Below are 13,182 nucleotides of genomic sequence, written 5' to 3'. Positions count from 1 at the left end.
TGCTCAGCTGTTCCAAATTCAGGGTTGTGGCTTCCTTCATGGAATCAATCCGTCTCTTATTTGGTCTTCCTTCTCTTCTTCTGCCTTTGAGATTCCCTAGCATGATCGCCTTCTCCTGTGCGTCTTGCCTTCTCCTGATGTGCCCAAAGTATGACAGCCTCAGTGTGTCATTTTTGCTTCCAGGGGAAGCTCTGCCTTGATTTGATCTAGGGTTCACTTGTTCATATTTCTATCAGTCAAGGGTACTCACAAAAAGCCTTAGTATTAAACTCTAATAAAGTAGTAGTAGTAATATATTTAACATGTAAAGATTAATGTAGAAACATGTAAACTCTTTTCACATTTCCTTCCATGTGAATGCTGATGTTCTAAATTCCATGTCATAGTTTGAGGCAATTCCTGTAATAATTGGAGCATATAATGGCATAAAAATTTACACAAAGGTAATTATGAATCAAAAGGGAGTAGTACTATTAAATTCAATTATGTAGAAACTCATTGGACAGAAACTTATCAAATCTCAAAACAAACTAATCACACTTCCAGTTCATTGGACTCTGAGTATGCTTATTAGTTTTTTCTTGAATTCTTTGAAAAATGAAATTTATTATTACACATGATAAAGTAAATAGGTCACCACAGTGTTTGCATAATATGCCTCCCATGTGTTGCTTTTTCCAAAACTGTCTAAGCTTTAACTTCCAATTTTAGCCTCAATTTAATAGTAAAGAGATCAGAAGAAAAGGGACAGAACTTCACATGTCCACAATATCTGTTAAATTAATAGAAGGGAATTGGATCATCCGTAGAAGCAGAATTCTGAGAGTACTAGTACAATCAACACAAATTCACAGTATTACTCAAACCAGTTTTAAAGACAAACCCCTGAGGAACTCCATGCTGGAAAATTCACAGGGTTGAACAATATTCCCCAAGCACCAATTTCTGGAGATGGCCCTCCAAGCAAGAGTAGAGCCACTGTAATGTAGGACAGTAGCCCGCACTCCCAGCTCAGGAAGTTGCCCCAGAAGGATACCAGTATTAGTGACCTGGATAGCTGCTGAGAAGTCTGGGAGCATCAAAAGGCCCATTCCACCTGTCTATCTCCCACACAGGTCATCCTACAAAACAACCAAGGGTATTTCTGTGCCAAAACCCAGCCTGAACACCAATGGAAATGGATCCAAGTAATCTGTGTCATCCAACAGTGCCTGGAGTTGGGTAGCAACCAGCTGCTCAATAACCTTGCCCAAGAGAGGAACATCTGTTACAGGCTTTAAGGTCTTCTGGTCAAGGGAGGATTCCTTCAGGATTGGTCTCACCACTGCCTGTTTCAGAAAGAAAGCTAAGAAAACTGAGTGAGCTAATGTCCACTACAGCCAATCAGAGTCCAATAACTGGAATTTAAACCTCTTACTACATCGAATAAGCCTGGGCATATCTGCCTATCACTGACTCCCACTTACTCAGCTGAGAGCCACTTAACAGGTTGTTTTAGTGGGAAAAAGCTGTATCAGCTCCAGTGTTTATTTGACAGCACTAGAAAGAAATCTTTCTCCATTTGGACTCAGCATCATCTTCCCTGTTACAAATATCTGCCCTAATTTGTTAATTGTTTTAATGCTTACTGTTACGTATTGTTCATGGCTTCTGGAATATCAGCACAAGGAGTAGCAAAGCTAGGATGCGGCGTATACTATCTGCCACATGTTGAAGAGGCCCCTTATGACATGTGAAAGTCTTCTTAGTTGGCAAGTTGCAAAGAAGACTTTTACAAGGTGTACTGTAAAGAGAACGGATCAGTTCAGGTTCCATTCTTCTGCTGACTTAATTATGTATAAACTGTAGTATCTACACAGAGACTCAGGTTAGGAGAACTGTTGAGAGCCATTGGTCAAATTATTAAGGTTATTTTTATATATTAATAAAAAGTATGACCTTGTTTAATTAGCATTTCTTCAACTGCTCCAAATAACTAAGTCAATGTAACAGGCTCTTATGAGCTGTAGCACTGGCCTTTGTTAAAACGTTGAAATTGGGAAAGCTGACTTTGGCGTGGAGTCCTGCAGCATCTTAGGAGCAGTTGCTTCCCTGTGGAATTTGCTCCCAAGAGATGGCTGGCTAGCTCTTTATTGGCTGCTTTTAAGAAGGCTGTAAAAGCACATAGTTTTATTCTGGCTTTTAGCTGATAAGGCTTTACTGTGTTTGCTGTTGCTACGTATTGGAGCTCTACTCTTATTTCCTGTCGTTGCATTCTAGCCGGCTTATTTAAAAATGGTCGAAATTTCAGGAGGCTTCATAATTTATCAATATTGAATTCCACTGTTCTCCGCCGTAAGGCAACCGGGGAAGTAAGTCTGCGTTATTAGAAGTAGTTCTCCTTGGCAGGAAGGCCTAGGAAAGTCTGCGCTCCGTATGCCCGACTGAACACACGCAGGGCTGCGCCCTTCCAAACGCCACCGGCTGGATTGCGTAAGGCCCCGGCTAGGGGTAAGGGAACGGGGTGGGAGGGTGCGTGGCGGGAGCGGGGAGCGCTCCCTGCAAGCCCCGGAGGAGTCCTGTCAAGCGCCGTTCGTCAGCTCCGTTCGGGCAGGAAAGGGCGTGATTTGGGGCAGTGCCCGCGGCCAGGTGTGCGCCAGGTGCTAACCACCAGCCCTGCCCCTCGCGCCTTGACCCCCGAGTGGCGCGCATATATAGCCGCGCAGAGAGGCGAGCGCGCACCTTCCCTCTTTCGCCGGCGGCTGCTTCCTGGCCGCCCTCAAAGCCACAGACCAGGCTAGGCTGTTCTTGGCCATCCCAGCTCCGGTGAATTTCCCAGTGACGCGGCGGCCCCGTCGTGCCTCAGGACTCGGGCTGGGCGGAAGAAGAGGCCGGCGGCGAAGGGGCGGCGGCAGCTCGCCATGGCCGAACCCAGCCCCAAGAGGCTCAAGAGCGGCCTGCCGTTCTGCACCATCCACCGCCAAGGCAGAGCCCTGAGCATGCTCGTGAAGCAGAACTTTCCGGCTGTGGTGGAGGAAGGCCTGTGCGGTGTCACCAGCGCCCTGCTGGAGGCCGCCTACGTCTTCCAGATGCTGGTAAGGCCAGCGCGAGGCGACAGGCTGCTTTTGCAACGCCTCTCAACTTGCTTGCTTTATATGTGCATGCATTTATTCCCTTGCGCATCACAACGACGCCTCGCTCTGTGCCGGCCAGTTCGGGACGCCCCTGCCCGCCCTCCTCTTCCTCTTCACCACTGGCTTTTCGGTATTGTCACTCCCCTCCCTACGCAGATCTCCTTCTTTCCCGATTTCGCTTTGGGCCACGGTTTTATGTGGGCCTGATTTGCGCACGCGTGATGCTGTACGTGGCTTGCATTTCGCACGCTAGCAGTAATTCGGCGGCCGAATGCCGGAAAGGACTTGGCGAGGAAGCATGGCCGCGAAGTGAGGTTGCAGGAGAGTGCCATCTGGGACGGCTCAATCGCGCATGTGAAGTATCTATCGCTCGCGAAGCTGCAGCCATCAAGGTGTGCCTTGCGGTGCTAACAGACCAGTCTCCTGTTATACCAGCGAGAGGGCAACGCGCACCTTTTCTGACTGTTCTTTCTTAATGGGATAATTGTGGTAAGAGGGAAGGAAAGCAGAAGCTTTTGCGTTGGAAGAAGACGTTTTCCAGACAGCTGTAAAATTCTGGCAACTGAGCCGTAGAATGACACTCTAGGAGCTTTGTCTGGAAGCACTGGCCCTTGCTTTATAAAATTAAACCTCTCAGACATGGGCACCCTTCTAGTGGACTTAGCCCCAGGCCCGGTGAACAATTGCTATAGCCCAGTGTGGTTTATTCAAGCCAATGTGGGCCAGCAGCCACTGTGAATATTCACGCTGTGGTGGGCAGGCTCCATGGCTTGTATCATCTGGATCCAATTAAATATCTTATTTAATCCCCACTATTCCCACATATATGCATATTGCACAGGCAGCCCTAAATATTCCATGAAAATTATTCCTTGGTGATGCATTGCCCTGTAATAGAAGCTGCCTGTTCTCTTTCTTCTGACTGTCTGTCCTGTGCTTACTATCCTACTATTGAGCTAGGGCCTGCTGCTTTAAAAACACCCATACAAGTGATCAGGCCAATAGCCTCTCTTGTCCAACATTCTGTTCACACAGTAGCCAACAGAAAGCCCACAGTCAGGAGATGAATGCAACTGGTGCACATGGGTGTACCACCTTTGATACACCTTTGAGGTAGCATATTACCATCACTACTAGTAGCTGTTAGTGGCTTTGTACTCCCTGAATCTGTTTCATCTGCATAAGGTGTTCCCTTATGTAAACTCATTCTGCACAACGCCAAACCAAGCTCTTGTAGAGTCACATTAAATTGTCCGGTATTGAAATGTGGTGAAATAACAGCATATTCCATCCAAGTAGTGAAAAGTGATTGTGTACATGTATATTATTCATAAACATATGTATGTGAAATTACTAATTGTAATGGCAAAAAATGTTAAACTATACCCATTTTCAGGTTTCTATCTCATAAAAGTATTTTGGAGTATGGGTCATTGTTCTCAGAGAAAAATGTGTGCACATGTCCCATTTTTAAGCCAATCTAGGGATGTTTTTAGATAGAGTAGATGTGGTACTGTCTGTCAGAAGGCATTCTGCAGCTTTTTCATCTCTTCTTTCTTCATGGATTTTCTAAGAAAAAAAGATGGAAAGAGTAGTAGGAAAACATGGGAGGCTTCATGGTGAAAGATGTCTGAATCCCCTGTGGTAGGTCTGGTAGTCCTGTGAACCTAAAGGTACCAAATGCCTAGTTTCTAGAGAATATGGAAGTATCCTAACAATTCTGATGCCTCCCCATTCATTAGCTAATCAGGCAGTCTCATACATCATATATGATATGGGACATTTAATTATTTCTGGAAGTAATTAAATATTGGCATTTATAACTTGCTTTTTCACAATTTACAATATTTGTTTTATTCTGTTCAAGTGAATGCATTCCCCTAAATAATGTCAGTGATGTGTAGAAAAGCATTTTCTGTACAGACTGTCAAAAAGTGATGCAAAATTCCTGTTTGCTTGTACATTCCTTCACTTCAGTAAAGAATTTGATCTGTTTTATAGTTGCCCTGATGCCTTTTAATTTATATACCTTAATTTGGGGAGATTCCTTCATTTTAAGAGCTCATTCCTGAATATATTGTACTGAGAGAATAATATAGTACGTTACTGAAGGTATAATTCTTTAATAAATTCAGTGCATCTTATATATTAGGGCAGAATTTGGATCCATTTGCCTTTGGAGATTTTCTTTAAGTATTTACTATTAAATGTATATCTTATCTTTTTTCCTCCAAGGAATCCAAGGTGGCTTACATGATTCTCCCCCATTCCATTTTTATTCTCACAACAGTCCTGTGAGGTAGGGTAGTCTAAGAGTCATGTGAGCTTCATGGCTAAGTGGGGACTAGAATGTGGATCTCCTGAGTCTCAGCCCAGCAATCTAATGGCACATCATAGATGGCCTCTGAAATAGCCTGATAGGTGATAGAATGTGACAAAGTTCCATATAATAGTGGAGCTTCACCATTATTCTAATACTTTGTTAGACCAACCAAAAGGAGATCAAGAAATGTGTGTATAAGCTTTTCATATCTCCAGACTTGTTAATCAGATAAGAGATCTCCAGATGTTACTGCCAGGGGAGGGGGGAAAAGAAAGCTGCCTTGATGTTGAAAGTCCAGGATCATGGTCTTGTGGTGTAATGGGGGAAGAGAGATCAAGAGACATTCCAAGGAGGATGTTGCAGGTATTGTGACCGTTTCAGGTTTCAAGAAAGACTGACATTTTCATCCTTGTAATTCACTCAATAAAGATATTACACTAATACAGATTTTGAATGTTTCCGCCTTATGGCCAACACATGCTTCCTCTGGTTGTAGTGAGCAGCAGGGATTGAGAGGGGAGCATGGGAGGGGGGACCGGCGAAGCTTTCATGAAGGGTCAGTTAGGTGGTGAAAGGGTTGTTGAGGCTAAGTTCTGCGTGAAGAGAAAGCAGCAAGCAAAGCCGATGCAAGTAATGAGGGAAGAAAAACTGACTCAGAGCAGAGTAGTGGGAGGCTCTGACCACATCTTTCAGCTGTCACTGCATTCCTTCTAAAAGCAGAAAAGGGGAAGCTGTTGACAACACTGCCCTGGTTAAATATAAGGATCACAATTTAAGATGACAATATTCTCAGAATATGAAAACATATTTTGTTACCAAAAACAATGAGGAAAGAGATTAATGCGAGCCGTAAGTGCCATGCTCTCTGCAGGTGCAGAATGTGCTGTGAATCTGTTTCTGGTATATTGTTAATACTTCATGTTTAAACATTGCTCAGACTTCAGTGAGTGCTCTTATCCCATGTAAGTAATAAGCTATCTGCACATCACCTGTTGTGCTTCTGCAATCCCACATAGCTATTGGCTGAAGAACTGTTGTGACACTGTTGTGTACAAAGGACTCATCATACAATGTTGATAAGCAGGGCAGCTTCTCTGAAGAATGTTAAGGGCACGTGTAGTGTGCAGCGGGGTGCTGTGTGGGATTTTAAAAGGGCCGAGAGCAGAGGTGAGAAGTCACTTTTAGCCTGAGGACCAAGCTCAGTTTTGGAGAATCTCGCAAGGGGCTGCATTGCAGTGGGAGGAGGGGCCGAATGCAGAGGGGGGAGGGCCAAAATGCATACAAATCACAACATTCTTTAGCTCTTACTACACTTACTTACAAGAGGCACTGCACCCTTTTAGAATGCAAGGGAAAACTGCACAAAAGCCAGGAAACCAGTGGACAAGTGGTAATTGAAGAGAGGAGGAGGCATAGTCACCTGGACAACTCAGAGGGCTGGATTGGGACCCCAACAAAGCCCCATGTGGTCCCTGAATTGAAGGTTCCACCCATTTGCCTAAAGACCTTATTTTTGACAAAATAATATTGCCAAATAGATGCTGGCAGCAAAGATGCTACGGTCCAGGTAGCAGACCAAGCTGCAGACCTTTAAGGGATGGGTAGCTGTAAGGGATGTAAGCTGCCCAGAGAACCTATGGCTAGTGGGGCAGCATATTGATTGATTGAATGAATCATAGCTCAAGAGTCTAGAAGGCTTAAGAAGGGGAGATAAGGATGTGAAGAGTAGCAGCAATCCAAGGCCAAGTCTTACATTGTAGAAATGACACGCTTTTTCTATCAGTTCCAAGCGGCAGTGTTTTTAATCCTGTAGGAATCCAGAAGCAATGTGGGAACAGCCAACTGCTTTTGGAAGCTCAGAACCTTGATAGCACCAAAGGCCAGATCCAGAGAGTGGAATGAGAGGGAGTGTTAATATGTTTTTTGCTATGTGATCCCATCTTTCCCACATAGTTTCCACAATCTAGCAACCCAGGAATGGTCACGATGTCCTTGACTTCCCATTCTCTTAACTACTGCTCCTTAGGCAGCACAGCTTTAAAGTCTGTACAGCACAGGCTGTGTCTAATGTTACAGTCTCTGGCATTCTTTACCTTCACAAATATTCATTGTAGAAATACGTAGCATCCTGATTTGACAACAAAGATCAGCATGCAGAAGCAGTTTTGCGTGCAAGTTGCCAATATTAATTTTCACATCAAGAGGCTCAATTGGGCCCTGTTGAACTGGCTGGATGCATGCTTTAATATACCTTCACATCAGCCAGTTCTTGTGGGGTCGATGATGTAAGGCTGAAAAATTCCAGCTGCTACATTTTTCTGCAAAATTTCAGTTTCCAAAACTTCATTTTTTCTGAGAAGATTTTGCATTTGTTAACTAAATAGGAATGAGCAGTAGTATTTTCTGGGAAAACTTCTTGTCGTTATCCCCGCAAGAGAAGCCAAGGTAATTTACTTGACAGAGTATGTTAATCTATGGCAGTATTTTGGAAAAGCAAAAGTTCCTTAAGTTGGTGAAGAACTGTTTCAATGAGTTTTATTCTTAAATCTAAATTCTTCTGGTGTTCCTGAAATGTTCCCTCTTGTGCTCTTTTTGGAATGTAAAGCTAAGTCAATAAGTCACTTTATACATGAACTACAGTAGCTATTTTGTTGTTTATTTACAAATTGTAGGGTGAAATCTTTGATCAGTTCGATACTGCTTTACCAAATGTCTCAAAATTCTTCTTGGATCGGTCTAAGGAGGAAAGAGAAGCAGCAGAAGCTCTGATTCAATACCAGCATGACAGAGGTGGCATTTACTGTACCAGAGTTATCCAGGTACGTAGCAAAAACACTTTCTTGTGTCAGACTATGGACTTCATTCATTTTACCTGACCCATGCCATTCCCTTTCATACCTAAATTCTTTTCTGTTCTTTGCTGTATCAAAATATTTGTTATTACAATATGTATCAGAGTATGGTTCATGTGTCCTCAAGTCCCTCTGAATTCAGAGGAATGTGTTCTAGAACAGCAGTTCCCAAACTATGTTCCACAGAACCCTGGGGTTCTGCAAACGCCTCAAGGGGATCTGTGGAGAATCTCAAAAATCAAATTTAAAACATTTTAAAATGAAACCACATGAGGCCAATTATTCAATTGTTAGTTGGTCCCCAAGCTGCAAACAAGGAAATGCATCACATCATTTGGTTCCTAGGACCCTATTGCATAATATTGGGAATAATTGAAGGAATTCATTTGGAATATTACCATATAATTGCTTTATTCATTTGTTATATCTAAAATGTTTTCTCTTTATTTCCATGCCTACTACATTATGCAAAGCACCCAGGCAATAGGAGCAGATGAAAGAAGGAAGAATCTTGTGGATTCACAATGCTTAAAAATTAAATCCCTTAAAAATCAGGGATAGGGTTAGGGTTCCATGGGAGAAAAACATCTTCGGAAAGGTTTCATGAACAAAAAAGTTTGGGAACTGCTGCTCTAGAAAACATCACAATGACGGCAGTCTTGGCTTATGTCCTGCTGTCTGGGTACTTGAATGCAGATCTTTTTATAAGCTTTTTCAGTATGCTTGTACTATCCAGTTGTGTTTAAGTTCCTGTTCCCAAGTCAGCCTCAGATATCATGCAGGAATGCTGAGAAATAAAACCCAAGTGAACTGCAGGTTTGGTCTAATAACCAAAGGGGAACTTGTGCATATACCTCATGACTTTTTTTTAACCTTAACCTAAAAAAGAGAGAAGTCATTCACTTTTCTTCTGTCAATGTTTCTGCCAAATATCTGGAGTATCATGCTCTGGCAATAAAATTAATGCGTCAAACTTTAGTATTTTCATCAGTGCTTGTTTTTCCTGTCAGTGGAATCTCCATCACCCAACTGCATAACCCCAGTGTTAGAAGCATATGTGCATACATTAACCAATATAAAAAGGCTGGCACCAGGCCATTCTTAGCAATTCTGTATAAGACTTACTTTAATGCATAATGTACTGACGTTATGCTCTTTGGTTTGAAGGCAACTAATCTTATGCTCTTCCCTTATCCTGAGGCAGTCAGCAAAATCTGTCTCCTCTTAAAATCTGGCAAAACATTGTTTGATAGTTGATTAATTTTAACTACTGTGAGAAGGTTAATGTCCTGTACCTGTATCAAACACTTTCTCTAAGAAACTCAAGAAAGAATAAATAAGATTTTCCCACTTAGAGATTCATGTGCTTCTGTGCTGCACCCATATAATATTATTCAGCTTTATAACAGTATCAGCTGTCATGACCCAGATCAAAATGCCATTCGTCTGTTAATGCACATAAGATAGTCTCATCTATACCAGTTTGGCAGAAACTTGGATCACTTATGACATAAAAGCTGCTATAAGCGTAGTTAGTAACCTTGTGTGCATGGATTTGTTTTCCTCACAAGTCTCACTATAGTGCATTATTATTAAATTAATAATAATTCCTATGCTGCCTGTAACCAGAGCTCTCTGGGTGGTTCACAACATTTTGAGTCACCCATCCAGATTTCAACCAGGCTTAGCTTGCTTAGCTAAGAATGCTGCTTAGCTTCCAGCATTCGGCAGAGTCAGGCACTTCAGGCCATGCAGAAGTAAATGGTGGGATGTAGTAGGCTGACAGAGAATGGCTTCCCACTGCCACTAGTGTTGAGTTCCATAGTTAAGCAGGGATATGAATGTGGACTGCCCAAATCCAGACCCACCACATAAGCTTTGTAGGACTGTGCCTAAAAGACTGGTTACAATACAAGCAGTTGAAAATATAATCAAAACGATGAAAACTTTTAATTTTTGCCATCTTTGTTCTACTCTTTGTGATTCCAGAAACCACCCAATGTGTCAATAAATGGTGTAGCAACAGCCCTGGAAGTTGCCCTTGTACAGTGGAAGACGCTGGCAAGCTATTTTGAAGAGCTTTATGCTCTGAGCATCAAGAACTCAGACCCTCACACTGCAAGCACAATTAAGAAGCAATTTCTTGCACCCAAGATCGAAAGGATCAAGCTGATGGGAGATCTGATTACCAACACTCACAGGCTACGGAGTGCCCAGGATGGCAAAAGCAACCTTGAGAACTATCTTATAGACCGTTTGCAAGAAGAGCTAAAGCTTAGTCCTGATTCAGAAGGTCACCGCAGTCTCTGTGTACCTCTTCGGAAAGGCCGAGCAGCTGTGGAGAAGCTGCAACTAGTGCAAGAGATATTCCCACAGCACAACAATAACGTAAAGCCAAAATGCCCAGGCCTACATTGCTTCCCCTCTCAGCCCCGGTGGAAAGGTTTACGGGAAGCAGATCGAAGGCAGGAACACAAATGGTATTAGATTGACTTGGATCATGAAGCACTCTCCTGCTGAGCAGCTATACAATATTCTTATATTGCCAAATTGGCCCAGCACAGATGTTTGTGGGTAGACATTTCATTTCATTTGTTTCAAGGATTTCATTTCTGCACCTCCACATAGCTGAAGCTTTCTGGGCAGTGTACAACAGTGCATAAAAGCAAAACAATGAAATACAAATATCATTAAAAGAGGTATTAAAATACATTAAAATAGCTAAAACAGATATTAAAATTCACTTGTAAAAGAAGAAAATTCACCTGGGATAGGTAATTCCTTCAAGCCCCTGGGTAGCTGAGTACATCTTAAAAGCTTCAGCTTAATGGGCCATCCCAACCTAAGAGGTGACAAATTTGGTGCCAGGCGGGCAGCAGTGGGAAGGTTGTTCCATAGATAGGGGAGCCACCACAGAGACAGCCCTCCACGTTGTGGCCTACCTTGGAGGTGGCCCAGAGGTTGAATGTAGTGTCTGAATAGATTGCAGTTGGGAGAGGTGGGAGAGGTGTTCCAACAGGTGTGGTCCCATCTAGTGTAAGGCTTTATAGTGGCTATGTGAAAGCAGAATCCCACAAACTGGTGACTGGAAAATCACAATTTAGCCACTGTTCATTCTTTTGTTAGTTGCACTTTGTCTGAAAGCTGTTTGACACCTTTTACAGAATTGGCATGTGTTGTACTCACAAAATCATACCCTTGCACTGTGTGGAATAAAAGAATGGGTAGACCAGTTTGTTAGTTCCACTTTGTTCTGCTGCACTGCCTACAGTTAACACTGTGTGTGTGTTGCATAATAGTGAATACAGCAGAAAAACTTTTAGTTGCATATATGGCATTAGAGGCTGGATTTACTAGAAGTCAGCTGGTGAGGTTTCAAAGTAAGAAAATTGCTACAATTAAATTTCTAGTTTTCTTTAGCTTATGCTAATAACTAACCCAAAGACAGCACAGTCTTGAGATGAAACGTCCATGACTGAAGTTCTGCTCATGTTAAGCTCCCACCCACAGAATGAGGTAAGAGAGATTATTTTTGCCATTTTCTGCACAGCTCCTTCTGCATCCTAAATCTGCTCAACAGAATTGAGAAGGGAAAGGAAGCAGGAGGTGGAATTAGCAGCACTCACTTTTCTTCACCCTTTCTATGAGTGGAAGATCACAGCTTCCATGAATGGAAGGAATCTCTGCATTCACAAAAGGGCTGCACTGGGTCCAACTAATAAATGTACATTTTTAGTATGGAGAAGCATTAGATCAACCTGAATTAGGGCATTTGCAATGATACTAGTTTTTTCTAGTTTTTTAAAGTAAAAATATTTTTTATAAAGTATTCATTTGAAATTTCAAGAAAATTATAGTCTTATAATGATTGTTCCAATATTTTATCAGCTAAATAGAATTCTGTTTTACTGATAGAAAAAGTTTATATAGCTACTAACATTATATAAGCACAACAAAACATTTTTACCTTGGTACTTTGTAAAGTGGCCTTACTAGGATTTTGAGCTGCTTATTCAATATGTTTGCTATACCAGCGATGACACATGTACCTTTTAAAAAAACTGAAATAAAGTTTTCATCTGTGCTTTTTAATGAGTGGCTGTGATCACTGAGGTGTTCTGCTGGAGTGGAGAAAGCATATATAGGGATTAACCTTTCATAAAATAAGCCAAGGGTGGTTAGAAGTTAAATCGGGAATGCCATTAGATCTGTCAGTGTTTTGCTGTAGATCAGCAAGGATTTTTGACCTGCCAGTATTATATATTTGGAATAACATAATGACTCCCCACACACAATCAAGACAGGCTAATGGAATGGGGTAACCATGAATGAATTTGTATATAGAAGGACTTATGAAACTTAAAAACAAATTCCGGTGCTTAGCAGCTGCTTAGAGGCACCATGTTATTTTATTCTAACTGTACATCTTTTGCATCTGACTTCAGTTGGTGGATCTCAGCATTTTAGTAAGGCACGGGGTAGATCCCCCAAGCCTGAAATCTGGCATCCCCTGAATGAAACACTCCCTGCGCAGACTGAATGCTTAACCAGGTCTGTTTCCCTTCACCCAGGGGCAAGGGAGCTGCTTTAGCACCTGCTTCGCACTGTCCTTGAGGGCATGCCTTTACTTCCTTCCACAAAAGTGAATGCCTGTACTGGATCCATTCCTATGCATCCACCACGGGGAAGGGGATACTGTCCACGCCACCAATTTTGTGGAGGGTTGTAATATATCTCTGTATCCAACTGAAAGAAAAGCAAGACCGTGATCCTTAAAATTCAACAAAATCCACAGGATTCAGAGTAAGTTTTTGTAGAGTTCCATTCTAAAAGTACTTAATCATAGTTCACGCCCACTTTAAATTACCACAAACTTTGATGAATATTTAATTTG

At 42.2% G+C, this 13,182-nt stretch overlaps 1 protein-coding gene across 1 annotated transcript; it reads left to right on the top strand.

The window, feature by feature from the left end:
- The first annotated feature begins 2,044 nt into the window (after positions 1–2,044).
- On the top strand, positions 2,045–10,936 carry LOC123021295 (ferritin light chain-like). The gene is made up of 3 exons (XM_044425963.1): positions 2,045–3,074; positions 8,109–8,255; positions 10,278–10,936. Exons 1-3 carry the CDS (start codon positions 2,901–2,903, stop codon positions 10,773–10,775), a joined length of 819 nt encoding a protein of 272 aa, XP_044281898.1. The 5' UTR covers positions 2,045–2,900; the 3' UTR covers positions 10,776–10,936.
- Positions 10,937–13,182: the final 2,246 nt, after the last annotated feature.

Source organism: Varanus komodoensis, unplaced genomic scaffold (assembly GCF_004798865.1).
Source record: "Varanus komodoensis strain SLA01 unplaced genomic scaffold, ASM479886v1 scaffold16, whole genome shotgun sequence".
Taxonomy (NCBI): Eukaryota; Metazoa; Chordata; class Lepidosauria; order Squamata; family Varanidae; genus Varanus; species Varanus komodoensis.
This window is presented reverse-complemented; position numbering and strand designations above follow the sequence as displayed.

Bases quoted from the DNA above. Each gene is read 5' to 3' on its own strand.
- LOC123021295 (XM_044425963.1), top strand. From the start codon at position 2,901: ATGGCCGAACCCAGCCCCAAGAGGCTCAAGAGCGGCCTGCCGTTCTGC. The intron at 3,075-8,108 runs GTAAGGCCAGCG...TACAAATTGTAG, and splicing joins CCTACGTCTTCCAGATGCTG to GGTGAAATCTTTGATCAGTT. The intron at 8,256-10,277 runs GTACGTAGCAAA...TTGTGATTCCAG, and splicing joins ACTGTACCAGAGTTATCCAG to AAACCACCCAATGTGTCAAT.